This window comes from Notechis scutatus, chromosome 2 (genome assembly GCF_049901735.1).
Source record: "Notechis scutatus isolate UNSWTSFEM ecotype Mainland chromosome 2, rNotScu1.2, whole genome shotgun sequence".
Classification (NCBI taxonomy): Eukaryota; Metazoa; Chordata; class Lepidosauria; order Squamata; family Elapidae; genus Notechis; species Notechis scutatus.
In genome coordinates this window covers 7,875,869-7,890,997 of record NC_142010.1, presented here as the reverse complement: position 1 = coordinate 7,890,997, position 15,129 = coordinate 7,875,869, and the positions used below count along the sequence as shown (strand labels likewise).

Sequence of the window (15,129 nt, the reverse complement as noted above, 5' to 3'; positions counted from 1 at the left end):
TGACCTTTCATGTAATGTTTGCTTGAATTTCACACTCTAGTCGTCCCTGGTAGAAATTTCTTCTTGATTTTCTCCCATTTCTCTCTCACTTGCTGAGGAAGGTGAAGGAAATGGAAAATATTTGATTTCTGGACTGACTTGCTTTGCTATTCAAGGTTGCTTGTTATCCTCAGTTGTCCAGAGTGTTCTTATTGTCTTCCTCTTTGTCTATAAGATTCAAATAAAAGGATGTCTTTAATTGTGCATAAAATGGTTGCAGAAATGAGAAAAAAAATACAGTTTATGTTACAAAGCAAAAATGCCACAATGCTCCAATAAGCTCTTACATTAATCATGATTCCTTTGAGAAATGGATGAATTCCCAGATCCAAGTTCAAATATCCACTGAATGACGAAATTCATTTGTTGACTGGGTCAGTCACAAATTCCTAGCAGTGCAAAAGGTTCTTTTCAATTACAGTCAAATGAAAAAGAAAGAACACCCACTTTTTTCTACGGTTTTATTTATCAGGGTATCATAAATATCACTGCAACAGAACAGAAGAGAATAACAGGATTGGAAGGGAACTTGCAGGTCTTCTAATCCAGTCTCTGTTCAAGCAGGAGATTCTACACCATTTTACACAAGTGGCTCTCTCGTCTCTTCTGAAAAGCCTCCAGTGATGGAGCACCACAACTTCTGAAGGAAAGCCTTTCTGCTGGTTCACTGTTCTCACCATTAGGAAATTTCACACTGCTTCCATAGTATAAAGAGGCGAAGTAGCAGCCAAGTACTGCTAATAAAATGCCCTTGATCAATTGATCATCAGGAAGCATGACTATATCTACAAAAGCTGAACTTGGAGGAGTTTTCTGGTCTCCAGCATTGAGCTGTGTGTTAACACAATGCCAAAGAGTAAAGATATCAGCAATGATCTTCGAGAAGAAATTGTTGCTGCCCATCAATTTGGCAAGGTTTAAAAGGCCATTTTCAAACAATTTAAAATCCATCATTCCACAATGACGAAGATTATTCACAAATGGGAAACATTCCAGACCCCCATCTAAGAAAATTCGCTCAAAGGCCAGATAATGCAATGGCCAGAAAAATTGCTAAAAAACAAAGTGTTAAGACTCTACAGGTTTCAGTTAGCATGTTAAATGTTAAGATTCATGTCAGTGCAATTATAAAAAGTCCTAACAAGTATGGTTTGTTTGGAAGGGCTGCCAGGGGATAGCTTTTTCTCTCTAAAAAGGGCATAGCAGCACAGCTGAGGTTTACAAAGTTGCACCTGAACAAATCACAGGACTTCTGGAACACTTGTCCTTTGCACAGACCAGACCAAAGTAGAGATATTTGCCCATAATGCACAGTGACATGTTTGACAAAAACCAAACACAGCATATCAGCACAAGCTTCTCATACAGTCAAGCACGGTGGTGGAGGGGTGATGATTTGGGCTTGTTTTGCAGCCACAGGACCTGGACACCTTGCACTCTTTGAGTCGACCATGAACTCCTCTGTATACCAAAGTATTCTAGAGTCAAAAGTGAGGCCATCTGTCCAATAGCTAAAGCTTGGCTGACATGGGATTATACAAGAGGACAATGGTCGCAAAACACATCAGGAAATCTACAACAGAATGGCTGAAAAAGAAAAGGATCAAGGGGTTGCAATGGCAGGCAAAGTCCAGACCTCAACCCAATTGATGGGACCTCAAGACAGTTGTGCATAAAAAAACACCCAGAAACATCAATGAACTGAAGCAATGTTGTAAAAAAGAGCGAGCCAAAATTCCTCCACAATGCTGCAAGAGACTCATAAAGTCACACAGAAAAGAATTACTTCTAGTTGTTGCTACTAAAGGTGGTTCTACAAATTATTGAATCTTACATTTTTCACACGCGACTTCTCCGTCTTGTCTTTCTTTTTATAAAATAAATGATGATCGAATGTAATATGTCATGTATTGTTGTTCATCCGTGGTGGTAGTTACCTACTTTTAAGAGCTTCTAACGACCAACTACATCCTGATTTTTACTACACACAGAAATATAAAATCATAGAAGTTAAGGAGAGTGTACTTTCTTTTTCACATGACTGTATATCTGGAAGTCCTGGGGAGAGATTATATGTTTGGAGATATATAGAAGTTGTGAATGCTCCAACACTGGAAGTTTTTAAAAAGATGTTGGATAACCATTTGTCTGAAGTGGTATACGGTTTCCTGCCTAGTCAGGGGGTAGGACTAGAAGACCTCCAAGGTCCCAACTCTGTTCTGTTCTATTGTTCTTATTCTTATTGTATTCATACATTCAGAGAGATTTAAAAATACACACATCTACAATATGGAGAAAATTCATGTCTTTCAAGGCTGAAAAATATGTCAAAATGGTTACAGTCAAACCTTCTGCACTAATGTTAATCAGGAATCTGATGAATTTGATGATTGCTCATCTGTTGAGATGGCAAGGCTGATGTTCACGACTCAACAGGCCTCTGAGGCCATGAAAACTTTCACGGGAAACCACTAGTCTCTGGGTTAGGCATGTGACCAAAACCACAGAAGGTGTTTTTAGCTATTTTTATAATTTCTATATTTCTGTACCTTATCTGTTGTGTGCCAGCTCCTTCTTATGTAATGAAGCAAAATCAAAGAAATGTATAAATATCTGCTTTGCACTACACTCAGGGTTCTTTCCTTCTTAGGAGGGACCCCTCTTTATTCAGATGGATAAATGCATTGGCTTATCAACACACTTGGACTCTGTCTTTTGTTTTACTGAGCCACACCTGTCAATCTGCATGACACTAGCTTTACAGATGTGGGGGCTTTAACTGATGAAATGATGCCTAAAACAAAATCTGAAGTACAGTTTTGCCCATGGAAGCCATGAGCTCCATGTAAAGGCAGAAAATACTTTCCCTTTGGTGACATCTCAATTGAAGTAGTCCTCATTTACTGATTGCAAATGGGAACAGCATCTGTGTCACTCTGATGCCCAATCATGAAGCATGAAGTCACATGACAGCCAAGTTACATTTCTTAAAGTGTTTTAATGTGTATGTATTTTTGTGCCTCTAAGCCACCCACAGGAATGTCATGGTAAGGTAGGTGGCCAAGAAATTTTATAAAAATAATCAAAAAGTTCAAAACATTCAATTTTTAAAAAACTGGTGGGTTGAGTTGAACCTGGTGAACCTGGTGAACCCGGATGGGGGAACCAAGAGGAAAACGCGGTGCTTGTAAACTAGAAATGGAAGTAAAATAACCCAGAAAAGACTCAGAAGAGGCACCTCAGTCCGGTTTTCTTGCCCAGAAAACATCAGGTCCTTGGGGGGACCTTGGAGGTCTTCTAGTCCGTCCCCTGTTCAGGCGCCAGACCCTATTCCATTCCGAACAAACGGCTGTCCAATCTCCTCTGAAGACCCTCCAGTGACGGAGCCCCCACAACCTCTGGAGGGGAGCCATTCTCAAAGGATCCACCGTCGCTTGAAAGAGGCTTTTGAGATCTTCCCCCCAGCAGAAAATTGCAGCCACCAAGTTTCACAGCGTGCAGCCCCAGCGGGCTCCGATCTGGGGAGGGAAGGAACCTGCAGCTGACACGCTTCAGCCCAGTTGCTTCTCTGCTTCCAGGCCGTGGAGGGAACCGAACAGCCCGACTTGTTCTCGGACTCTCCTCCCACCTGCTGCCCGCAACTCACCTTCCAGCTGCTGTTTCCATCCTGGGAAGGGCACAGAACCCGCTCTGGACATCACCTTCCTTCCCATGAGAGATCCGGAAGATTCTCCTTTCCTCCTAACATTTCTAGCATTGCAATACTCTATGATTTAAAACCTCCCCTTTTAAGCTCAAGCACGGACGTCATTAAAGTGTGGATGACTTTCTAAGCAAAGATGTTGCCTGACCGCCATCTAGTGACAGGAAGTGGGAAAACACGCTTTATCAAGGCTCCACCATGGCATTTGGAAGATGTTTTCGACTCCTTGAAACTGAGCCAAGTGAAATAGCGAAATTTGATGCTACTTAGCTACGTTTTGATGCCTTTGGGTCAGTCTTGATGCCTGGCCTTGCAGTTTCCTTGGCAAGGGTTTTTGGAAGTGGTTCCCCCCCCACCTTCCTGCTTCCTAAACTTGAGAGGACTAACTAAAGTTGAACAGATGGATTTGCCCTTCAGGTGGGACTGGAACTGAGCGTTTCTCTGTCTCTAACCGGCTGCCTTCACCACTGTACCAAAGTGGCTCTTCTTCCTCCCCACAAAATATGCACATTAACCCTAACCCTGCTGCTCCAGCCGGAAATTCAAGGCTGCAGCTTTCAAGATCAATCGGTCAATCAATCAGAATAGATCTGGAAGGGACCTTGGAGATCTTCTACTCCAGCCCTCTGCTCAAGCAGGAGACCTTATACCATTTCAGACAAGAGACTATCCAGTCTATTTTTAAAAACTTCCAGTGTTGAAGCTCCCACAACCTCTGAAGGCTAAGCTGTCCCACTGGTTAATTGTTCTCGTGTTAGGAAATTTCTCCTTAATTCTAAGTTGCTTCTCTCCTTCCTTAGTTTCCATCCATTGTTCCTTGTCTTGCCTTCTGGTGCCTTGCAACTAACTTGGCCCCCTCCTCTTTCTGGCAGCCACTCAAATATTGGAATACTGCTATCATGCCTCCCCTGGTCTTTCTTTCAACATACCCAATTTCTGTAACTATTCTTCATGTGTTTTAGCTTCCATCATCTTTGTTGCTCTTCTCTGCATGCTTTCCAGAGTCTCAATATCTTTTTATATTGTGGTGACTAGAATTGCACACAGTATTCCAGGTGTGGTCTTACTAAGGCTTTGTAAAGCGGTACTATAACTTCACGTGATCTTGATTCTACCCTTCTATTAATGCAGTTTAGGATTATATTGGTTATTTGGACTGCTGCCACTCGCTGCTGGCTCACATTTAAATGATTGTCCACTAGGACTCCAAGATGCCTCTCACAAGTGTTTGTACATAAGTTTGTACTTATACAATTGTTTTTTCTTGTGTAAGTGTTAAACTTTATTTTTATCTCTGCTGAATATCATTTTTTAAGATTGGGCTCGCTGTTCAAACCTGTCAAGTCATTTTCGATCTTCATCTTGTCTTCTGGAGTGTTGGCAATTCTTCTTGACTGCAAATTCGATGAGTTCCCCTTCTGTCCTCTTGCCTAGATAGTTCATGAAGATTTAGATCAGTGCTGGGTCTAAAATACAATCTGGGGATACCCCACTGTTTACTTCCCACCATGTGGGTGCAGTTCCATTGAGGACTAGACATTGAGTACGATTTTTCAGCCAATTAGAAACCCATCTTGTGGTTGTGCTGTCTATCCCACATTTTTCTAGCTTGCCAAGAAATATGTTCTGATCTATTTTATCAAATGCTTTACTGAAAACTAAATATACTATCTCCACTGCATTTCGCTGGTCCACTCATTTAGTCACTTTGTCAAAGAATGAAATAAGGTTTGTTTGGCATGATCTGTTTTTGTTCAACCCATGTTGGTTACTGGTTATAACTTTTGTTTGCCTCTGCCTGCGAAAGGACCTCCAAAGCATAACCTAGCAAAGGAATGGGAGGGGCTGGAAATTGGGCTCCCAGCCCTCTTTTCCCGCCTCCTCTCTAGGCGCAAGAGGAAAGGTCTCTGCGTTTAACTTGTTCTCTGAAAGCGCTGCGAGGAGGGGGGCGACTGGGGTGCTGCCGGACAACACCAAAGTACTCCATCTGGGTACCGCCAAAGAGGCTCACCCATATCACCCACATGAAAAGCCAAGGGATGAAAAGCAAGTACCCAGATTTTTTAAAAAAGAGACACTAAACACTGCGATAGCAAAAGAAACATGCATGCGCTAATCCATAGCTGCAATAGGTGCATATTAGGATTGCATTGATGTTGAAGAGGAGCAAGGCAGACCTTCAGATGTCATTGCACTAGAAGGCCCACCATCCTTCCCCCATCCAATTCCTGGCTAGAGATGCTGCCTTTTCGTCAATATTTAACCTTATACAGTGTGTCAGGAGTCGTCTGGTAGAGTCTTTTCTAACCCATTGTATCAAAAGGCGCAGCTCCTGCAATCCTTTTCATAAAATGTCTTAGTCTGGAAAGGAAAGTAACAGACCCAATGCAATCAAAACTCCAAGGCCAAGGAGTTTCTCAAAAGTCCAAATTTATTAGGCATGTCATATTGGCACAACTGGTGAAAACCCGACTCTGAAGGTCCTGAAGTTGACATATGGGTGTTTTGAACGCTGAGTAGTAAGCAGTATGCGAGGACTGTCTATAAAACTGAACATCCCAAAGGGTGCACAATAGCTAGTATTAAAAAATATCTATGTTAAGAACAGTTCTTCCAGGATAATAAATGGATGGTGCACCACAGGGAAATCCTGTGTTTGTTTTCTAGATATAGAAGTTTAGAAAAAAATCTCAGAAGACAGCAGTGGCATAAGAGTTCCATATTGTTTCCAAGAAAAGAACATGTCCATAAAATCACAACATGTCAACCCAACCATGAAGGAGAACCAGCTTTAAAGGATGCACCACCAATGGAATGAAATCTAGGGAGTGAAGGAATATATAGCAACTGAAATGTTTCAATCTAATTGCTTCTTATAGCTTTTGAACCATGAAGGTCCCTTGCAGGGCAGAACAGATTTTCCATCTGAAATTTTACACTGCTTTTGTCACTGCCCCAACCTTCCCCAATATATTTGCTATTCATATGGTTTCTTGCACTTGCATGCCTCATTCTTGACACAATCTGAACAGACATGCTTGGTGCACTGAATTTATGCAACTGTTAAAAAGAGATGAACTTTGAAACCATCTACTTCTCTTCTTCTCTCGCTTTCTATGAGGTGCCACAATCTCTAAGTATAGTCTGAGTGCTCCTATCCCCAAGCGATGCTGCCTGGAGAATTCTGGGGCTGAAAATCTTTGGGGCACCCAGGGAAAAAATGGCTGGGACTCATGGCACATAGCATTTCTATCATCTACCATCGCAAAAATGCAAAGAACACTCCCCAAAATATTTTTACACAATTGCCCAATTTCTACAAAGATAAATATCCAGCAACTTCTTATGCTGAAGACCACATAGCCATTATCAAAATATGTTCCAATTTTTTTCCCTCTTCTCCATCTTATACCATTACAAATTCTGTGTAGTCAAATTAAACAGTCAATTTCTCAGTTGGACTTACAATGGGACATTAGAAATGAAATTCAAGCCTTCTCTACATTTCTCATTTCTCACTCATGTGGATTTTCCTGTGTGCAATAAGGTTGGAATGTTGCCTAAAGCACCGTCCACACTCGGGGCACTTGAATGGTTTCTCCCCTATGTGTATAAGGACATGATTTATAAGGCTCAACCTAATACTGAGATCTTTCCCACAGTCAGGACATTCAAAGGGTTTCTCTCCTGTGTGAATTCTCTGGTGTTTCACCAGGCTGGAATTCTGACTGAAACTTTTCCCACAGTCAGGACACTCAAAGGGTTTCTCTCCTGTGTGAGTCCTCTGGTGTTGAACCAAGCTGTAATTGTGACTGAAACTTTTCCCACAGTTAGGACACTCAAAGGGTTTCTCTCCTGTGTGAATCCTCCGGTGTTTCACCAGGCTGGAATTCTGACTGAAACTTTTCCCACAGTCAGGACACTGAAAGGGTTTCTCTCCTGTGTGAGTCCTCTGGTGTTGAACCAAGCTGGAATTATGACTGAAACTTTTCCCACAGTCAGGACACTCAAAAGGTTTCTCTCCTGTGTGAATCCTTTGGTGTTCAACCAATCTTGAATTGTGACTGAAACTTTTCCCACAGTCAGTACATTCAAAGGGTTTCTCTCCTGTGTGAATTCTCTGGTGTTGAACCAAGCTGGTATTGTGACTGAAACCTTTCCCACAATGAGGACATTTAAAGGGTGTCTCTCCTGTGTGAGTCCTCTGGTGTTGAACCAAGTTGGATTTCCGAATGAAACTTTTCTCACAGTCAGGACATTCAAAGGGTTTCTCTCCTGTGTGAATACTCTGGTGTCTCATAAGGTGGGAATTTTGACATTTTATAGAAGGTCTGCTCTGGGAAACCTTTCCCACAATCAGGACATTCAAAGGGTTTCTCTCCTGTGTGAGTATTCTGGTGTATTACTAGGCTGGATTTCCGAATGAAACTTTTCTCACAGTCAGGACATTTAAAGGGTTTCTCTCCTGTGTGGATTCTCTGGTGTTGAACCAAGCTGGAATTGTGACTGAAACTTTTCCCACAGTCAGGACATTTAAATGGTTTCTCTCCTGTATGAATCCTCTGGTGTTGAACCAAGCTAGAATTGTGACTGAACCTTTTTCCACAGTCAGGACACTGAAAGGGTTTGTCTCCTGTATGAATCCTCTGGTGTTCAACCAAGCTGGAATTCTGACTGAAACCTTTCCCACAGTCAGGACACTGAAAGGGTTTCTCTCCTGCATGAGTCCTCTGGTGTTTTACCAGGCTGGAATTCTGACTGAAACTTTTTTCACAATCAGGACATTTAAAACGTTTCTCTCCTGCATGAGTCCTCTGGTGTTTCACCAGGCTAGAATTCTGACTGAAACTTTTACCACAATCAGGACACTGAAAGGGGTTCTCTCCTGTGTGTGTTCTCTGGTGTTGAACCAAGCTGGAATTATGACTGAAACTTTTACCACAGTCTGGACATTCAAAGGGTTTCTCTCCTGTGTGTATCCTCTGGTGTTCAACCAATCTGGAATTGTGACTGAAACTTTTCCGACAGTCAGGACACTCAAAGGGTTCCTCTCCTGTGTGAGTCCTTTGGTGTATCATCAGGTTGGAATTATCACAGAAACATTTCCCACACTCAGGACATTCATACATTTTCTTCTTGATGTAAGTCCTCTAATCTAGTGGGTCACAAGGTCGGAATTCTGACTGAAACTTTTACCACAATCAGGACATTTAAAGGGTTTCTCTCCTGTGTGAATCCTTTGCTCTGATTTAGTGGGGATTTCCTTCCTCCCAGACCTAGGCCTGCAACACTATCTGGTCTACGTGGTTTTCCAATTGACCTTTTCTTCCCCACTGATTTCCTGATATTCCTCTCTTTTGCTGAATGGAAAAATAATCTCCTGTAATGTATGCTGGAATTTCACACTCTACTTTTCGCTGCTAGAACTCTCCTTTTGATTTTCTTTCGTTTCTCTCTCATCTGCTGAGGAAGGTGAAGAATTGCGTAGCTCTCTGAAGGAAATGGAAGATATTTTGATTTCTGGACTGACTTGCTTTGCTATTCAGTGTGGCTTGTTATCCTCAGTTGTGCATAGTGCTCTTATTGCCATCCTCTTTGTCTGTAAGATTCAAATAAAAGGGTATCTTTAATTGTGCATAAAATGGTTGCAGAAATGAGAAAAAAATAGTTTATGTTACAAAGCAAACATGCCACAATGGTCCAATAAGCTCTTACATTAATTATGATTCATTTGAGAAGTGGAAAAATTCCCAGATCCAAGTTCAAATATCCATTGAATGACGAAATTCATTTGTTGACTGGGTCAGTCACAAATTCCTAGCGGTGCAAAAGGTTCTTTTCAAATACAGTCAAGTGAAAAAGAAAGAACACCAACTTTGATTTCTACGGTTTTACTTATCAGGGTATCATAAATATCACCGCAAAAGAACAGAAGAGACCACCACAAAAACAACACCCAACCCCCCACCCCCCCCCCCCCCCCCCCCCCCCCCCCCCCCCCCCCCCCCCCCCCCCCCCCCCCCCCCCCCCCCCCCCCCCCCCCCAGAATAACAGGATTGGAAGGGAACTTGCAGGTCTTCTAATCCAGTATCTGCTCAAGCAGGAGATTCTACACCATTTTACACAAGTGGCTCTCTCGTCTCTTCTGCAAAGCCTCCAGTGATGGAGCACCACAACTTCTGAAGGAAAGCCGTTCTGCTGGTTAATTGTTCTCACCATTAGGAAATTTCACACTGCTTCCATAGTATAAAGAGGCGAAGTAGTAGCCAAGTACTGCTAATAAAATGCCCTTGATCAATTGATCATCAGGAAGGATGACTACATCTACAAAAGCTGAACTTGGAGGAGTTTTCTGGTCTCCAGCATTGAGCTGTGTGTTAACACAATGCCAAAGAGTAAAGATATCAGCAATGATCTTCGAGAAGAAATTGTTTCTGCCCATCAATATAGGAAGGTTTAAAAGGCCATGGGAGAAAATAATTCTACTTCTCCGTTTTGGCTTTCTTTTTATAAAATAAATGATGATCGAATGTAATATGTCATGTATTGTTGTTCATCTGTGGTTGTATTTACCTACTTTTAAGAATTTCTAAGTACCAGATAATTTTTATTACGTCCTAAAATGTAAAATCATAGAAGTCAAGGAGAGCGTACTTTCTTTTTCACATGACTGTTTATCTGGAAGTTCTGGGGAGAGATTATACATTTGCTGATATTCAGAGAGTAATAAAAATACACACGTATAATATGGAAAAAATACATGTCTTTCAAGTCTGAAAAATATGGACACAGTCAAACCTTCTGCATGACACTAGCTTTACAGATGTGGGGGCTTTAACTGATGAAATGATGTCTAAAGCAACATGTGAAGCACCAGTTTTGCCCATGGAAGCCATGAGCTTCAAGTAAGACCAGAAAATATCTTCCCTTTGGTGACATCCCAATTGAAGTAGTCCTCACTTACTGACTGCAATTGGGACTGGCATTTGTGTCACTAAGCGGCACAATCATGAAGCATGTAGTCACATGACAGAGCTGTTACATTTCGAACTTTAATGTGTTTTAATGTGTATGTATAACCAAGAGGAAAACATGGTGCTTGTAAGCTAGAAATGGAAGTAAAACAACCCAGGAAAGACCAAGAGACAGATCCGTCCGATCTTGTTTCACGGAAAACATCAGGTCCGGTGCGGAATAACTGGGGGGGAGGGACCTTGGAGGTCTTCTAGTCCATCCCCTGTTCAGGCACCAGACCCTATTCCATTCCGAACAAACGGCTGTCCAATCTCCTCTGAAGACCCTCCAGTGACGGAGCCCCCACAACCTCTGGAGGGGAGCCATTCCCAAAGGATCCACCTTCGCTTGAAAGAGGCTTTTGAGATCTTCCCCCCAGCAGAGAATTGCAGCCACCAGTTTCACAGCGTGCAGCCCCAGCGGGCTCCGATCTGGGGAGGGAAGGAACCTGCAGCTGACACGCTTCAGCCCAGTTGCTTCTCTGCTTCCAGGCCGTGGAGGGAACCGAACAGCCCGACTCGCTCCCGGACTCTCCTCCCACCTGCTGCCCCCAACTCACCTGCCAGCTGCTGCTTCGATGCGTGGAAGAGCAGAGAAGCCGCTCTGGACATCACCTTCCTTCCCATGAGCCACCCGGAAGAGGAAGTTCCTCTGCGCTTCTCCTTTCCTCCCAATATTTCTAGCATTGCAATACTCTATGGTTTAAAACCTCTCCTTTTAAACTGCAGCACGGATGGCACTAATGTACTGATGTCTTTCTAGGCACAGGTGTTGCCTGACCGCCATCTAGCGACAGGAGGTAGAAAAACATGCTTTTCCAGTCTCCACCAAGGCCTTTGGGAAGATGTTTTCACATGGTAGCCGATCGTTTTCACCTCCTAGCAATCGACCTTTGCAACCGAGCCTTTGAAATAGCGTGACGCTACTTAAGTCCGTTTTTAGTGCTTTTCCTTGTGTAAGTGTAAAACCTTACGTTTATCTTTGTTGAATATGTCGTGTCCGGCGCAGGAAGGAAGCTCGGAGTCAGTGACAAGTTCAGCTCTTTATTGTGCTCCAGCTACAACTTAAAGTGGAAGGGAAAACTGCGGCTATTTATTCCCAAGCCGCGGCGGCTGCGACCAATGGCATCGCTTCGAATCTCCCGCTCTTGGCTTGTCCAATCGCGGGAGGTTCTTAACGGGCCAATCAGTGCGGCTCGCTTGGCCAATCCGGTCGCCGCGCGCTTTAGCCAATCACGGCGCGGGGTTTACGAGTATGTTAATTACTGTACAGAACAGAATATCTTTTTGTTTGATAGGGCCCACTGTTCATGTCTGTCAAGTCTTTTTGAATCTTGACCATGTCTTCTGGGTTGCCAATTCCTGCCAGTTTAGTGTCATCTCCAAAATTGATGAGTTCCCTTTCTATTCCCTTGTCTGGATAGTTTATGAAGATTTTGGTCAGTGCTGGGTCTAAAATTAAATCTGGGGATACCCCACTGCTTACTTCCCTCCATGTGGGTGTAGTTTCATTGAGGACTACACTTTTGAGTATGATTTGTCAGCCAGTTAGGAATCCATCTTGTGCTGCTGCTATTTATCTCACATTTTTCTAGCTTGCCAATAAGTAGCTTGTGATCTACTTTATCAAATGCTTTATTGAAATATAAGTATACTATGTCCACAGCATTTTTCTGGTCCACCAAGTTAATCTCTTTGTCAAAGAATGAAATAAAGTTTGTTTGGCATGATGTCTTTTTGATCAACCCATGTTGGTTACTGGTTGTTACTTTCTTTGCTTCTAGGTGTTCACAGATTTGTTGCCTGGATATGTTTTCCAAGATGTTACCAGGTATTAATGTCAGGCTGATGTGTCTGTGATTCCCTGGATTTGTTTTTTTATCTGTTTTGAACATGGGAACTACATCAGCTCTTTTCCAGTCCTCAGTTACAGATACTCCTGAACCATGATGGGGTTCAAATAGTTTAAAAACCCGTTCCCTAATGACCGGTTGGTAGGTGTGGCTGAGTGGTCATGTGACTGGGTGGGTGTGGCCAGGGTGCGCAAGACAAAGGACTCATGTGGCGCTAAGAAATGGTGGGATTCAAAAATTTTTACTACTGGTTCTGTGGGCATGGTTTGGTGGGGCACGGCAGGGGAAGGATACTGTAAAATCTCCAGTCAGAGGTGATATTTGCCGGTTCTCCGAACTACTCAAAATTTCCGCTACTGGTTCTCCAGAACTGGTCAGAACCTGCTGAATACCACCTCTGGTGCTAAGGCAGGACTTCCCTGAGACCCTCCCTTACTCTCATTATACAGGTAATCCTTGAGTTACAAATGTAATAGAGCCTGCCAATTATATTTGTAACTTGGGGATTCATTTGATTGAATCATGTTAAATGAACGTGATCACTCCCTGCTTTTCCCAATACATTTATTAATCGAATGCACAGGTCATTAAATGCACATGAGATATCTCAGGTGGGGGAACAGCATGTGCTGCCTAGTGCTGGAGAGGGCCATCCAAGGCCTCCCGCAATCCACTGAGCTATCTCATGTTCCCCTGGGCTCCCCACAATTGCTTCCCCCTCCCCCCCTCCTGCCCCGCTGGTTCTGCACAGACTGGGCCTGCTTTGCTCGTATCTCAGATTCCACTTACTCTTCCCCACCCCATTTCCCATGGATTACTTACTTTTTGAAGGTCTGCAGAGGTTCAGAAGAAGCTCGCCCACTGGCGGAGAAGCCAAAGTGTTTTATTCAGATGATGGCAAAGCTGCAAGAATGTGAAATCTAAGGAAAACATTTTCACCAGCTTCTGAGTAAAATACTTTCACTTGGGGCCAGCTTCAGGGATTGAGGTAGCAACAGCAGCCAATCAATAAGGAGCTTGCTTCCGTTGTCTCATTGGGTTGAACTGCAAGTTCCTGGTTGATTGGCTGCCACACCCCAATCCCTGAAGCTGCTCATTTGAACTAGCCAGTAAGCAGTAAGCAGACTAGGCCCAAGCTAAGCCTGACAAGACTGGATTCAAACTATGCCTGCAGGCCCTAATCGGACAGAAGCCAAAGTCTTTTTTATTCAGGTGGGGAAAGCTGTTTTCCCTACATCTCCCATGCTTACAGCTTCACCGGCTTCTGAATAAAAGACTTTGGTTTCTCTGCCACGTGGCTCAGCCTCTTCTGCAGCTCTTCGAATAGTAAGTTAAATAAAGCCATGGGAAATGGCGTGGGGAGGAGTAAGTGGATCAGACCCACGGAGGCTCCATTTCGGCCTGTAACAGGCCGGGGAGGCCTACACAAGCCCAAACGGGGCTCTAGCAAGTTCGGGCAAGCAGGTGGGAGGTAAGAAGAGCCACCCAACAAGGAGAGACTGGGAGGAAGGGGCCCGGTTCATCGAACTAAGCAAACAATTAACAACTGGTTCTAGTGAACTGGTGTCAACTGGCTGAATCACACCACTGTCCTGAACTTATAATCATAGTTGAGTCCAAAATTTGTGTTGTTAAGTGAGAAACTTAAGTGAGTTTGCCCCATTTTATGACTTTTCTTGCCACATTTGTTAAGTGAATCATTGCAATTGTTAAATTAGCAACACAGTTGTTAAGTGAATCTGGTTTCCCAATTGACTTTGTCAGCATTCCAACGAAACTCTCCATTCCCATTCAGCACTCAGAAATAAAGTTCATCCAAGTAAGAATTTATTAGGGAAGTCATATTGGCACATCTGGGAAAACCCGAATCTGGAGTTCCGGGTCTTCCCTTCCCAAAAGAGAAACCAAAGATCCATCCCCCTGCACACATCAGTCCATCACATGGTCTAATTAATTCTTCATTCTAACTGAAGACTTCATCCCAGTCAGTCCCCTCCAGGTGCAGGGTATATTGTCCTTGACTCACTGAGAATGAATGTTGTGTCTAATTTTCTACCCCACTATGAAATCCCCCTTCCCAATTTCCCAGGCACTGAATGTGGCAGCCTTGAAGCTTCCAAGGAAATGGCTTCCAAGGCTGACACTTTTAGCAGGTCACAAAAGAGGATCACATGACTCTGGGACCCTGCAATCATCATAAATCTCAGTCAGTTGTTGAGCATCTGAATCACATGACCATGGTTATACTACAACAGTCATAAGTGTGATAAATAGTCATAAGTCACTGTCGTAACTTCGGTCACTAAATAAACTTGTAAGTTGAGGACTACCTCTAGTTCTCCCGTGCTCCAAGGACTTTGAAAAATATATTTCAATACCTCTGAAATCACATTTGCTAGTTCCTTTAGAACTCTGGGGTGTAGTCCATCCAGACCTAGTGATTTGAATTTATCTAGAGCTGATAAGTATTCTCTTACCTTAATTTTGCATACAGGTAGTCCTCGAATTATGAATGGAATGG

The 15,129-nt window shown here is 43.1% G+C and overlaps 2 protein-coding genes and 1 pseudogene across 3 annotated transcripts in view; 1 reads left to right on the top strand and 2 right to left on the bottom strand.

Annotated features, from left to right (window-relative positions):
• The window catches only part of LOC113426492 (uncharacterized), an 807,865-nt gene that overhangs the window by 337,750 nt on the left and 454,986 nt on the right, over nucleotides 1-15,129 (top strand). The gene's annotated exons all lie outside the window — the stretch shown is intronic.
• Nucleotides 1-15,129, bottom strand: part of LOC113428302 (uncharacterized) — a 110,264-nt pseudogene that overhangs the window by 47,651 nt on the left and 47,484 nt on the right. The window lies entirely within an intron of this gene.
• Nucleotides 1-15,129, bottom strand: part of LOC113431854 (uncharacterized) — a 65,841-nt gene that overhangs the window by 3,268 nt on the left and 47,444 nt on the right. The window contains 2 exon segments of the mRNA XM_087953351.1: nucleotides 7,262-8,078; nucleotides 8,080-9,341. Coding sequence (XP_087809477.1) covers nucleotides 7,262-8,078; nucleotides 8,080-8,871 — 1,609 coding nt within the window. The 5' untranslated portion in view covers nucleotides 8,872-9,341.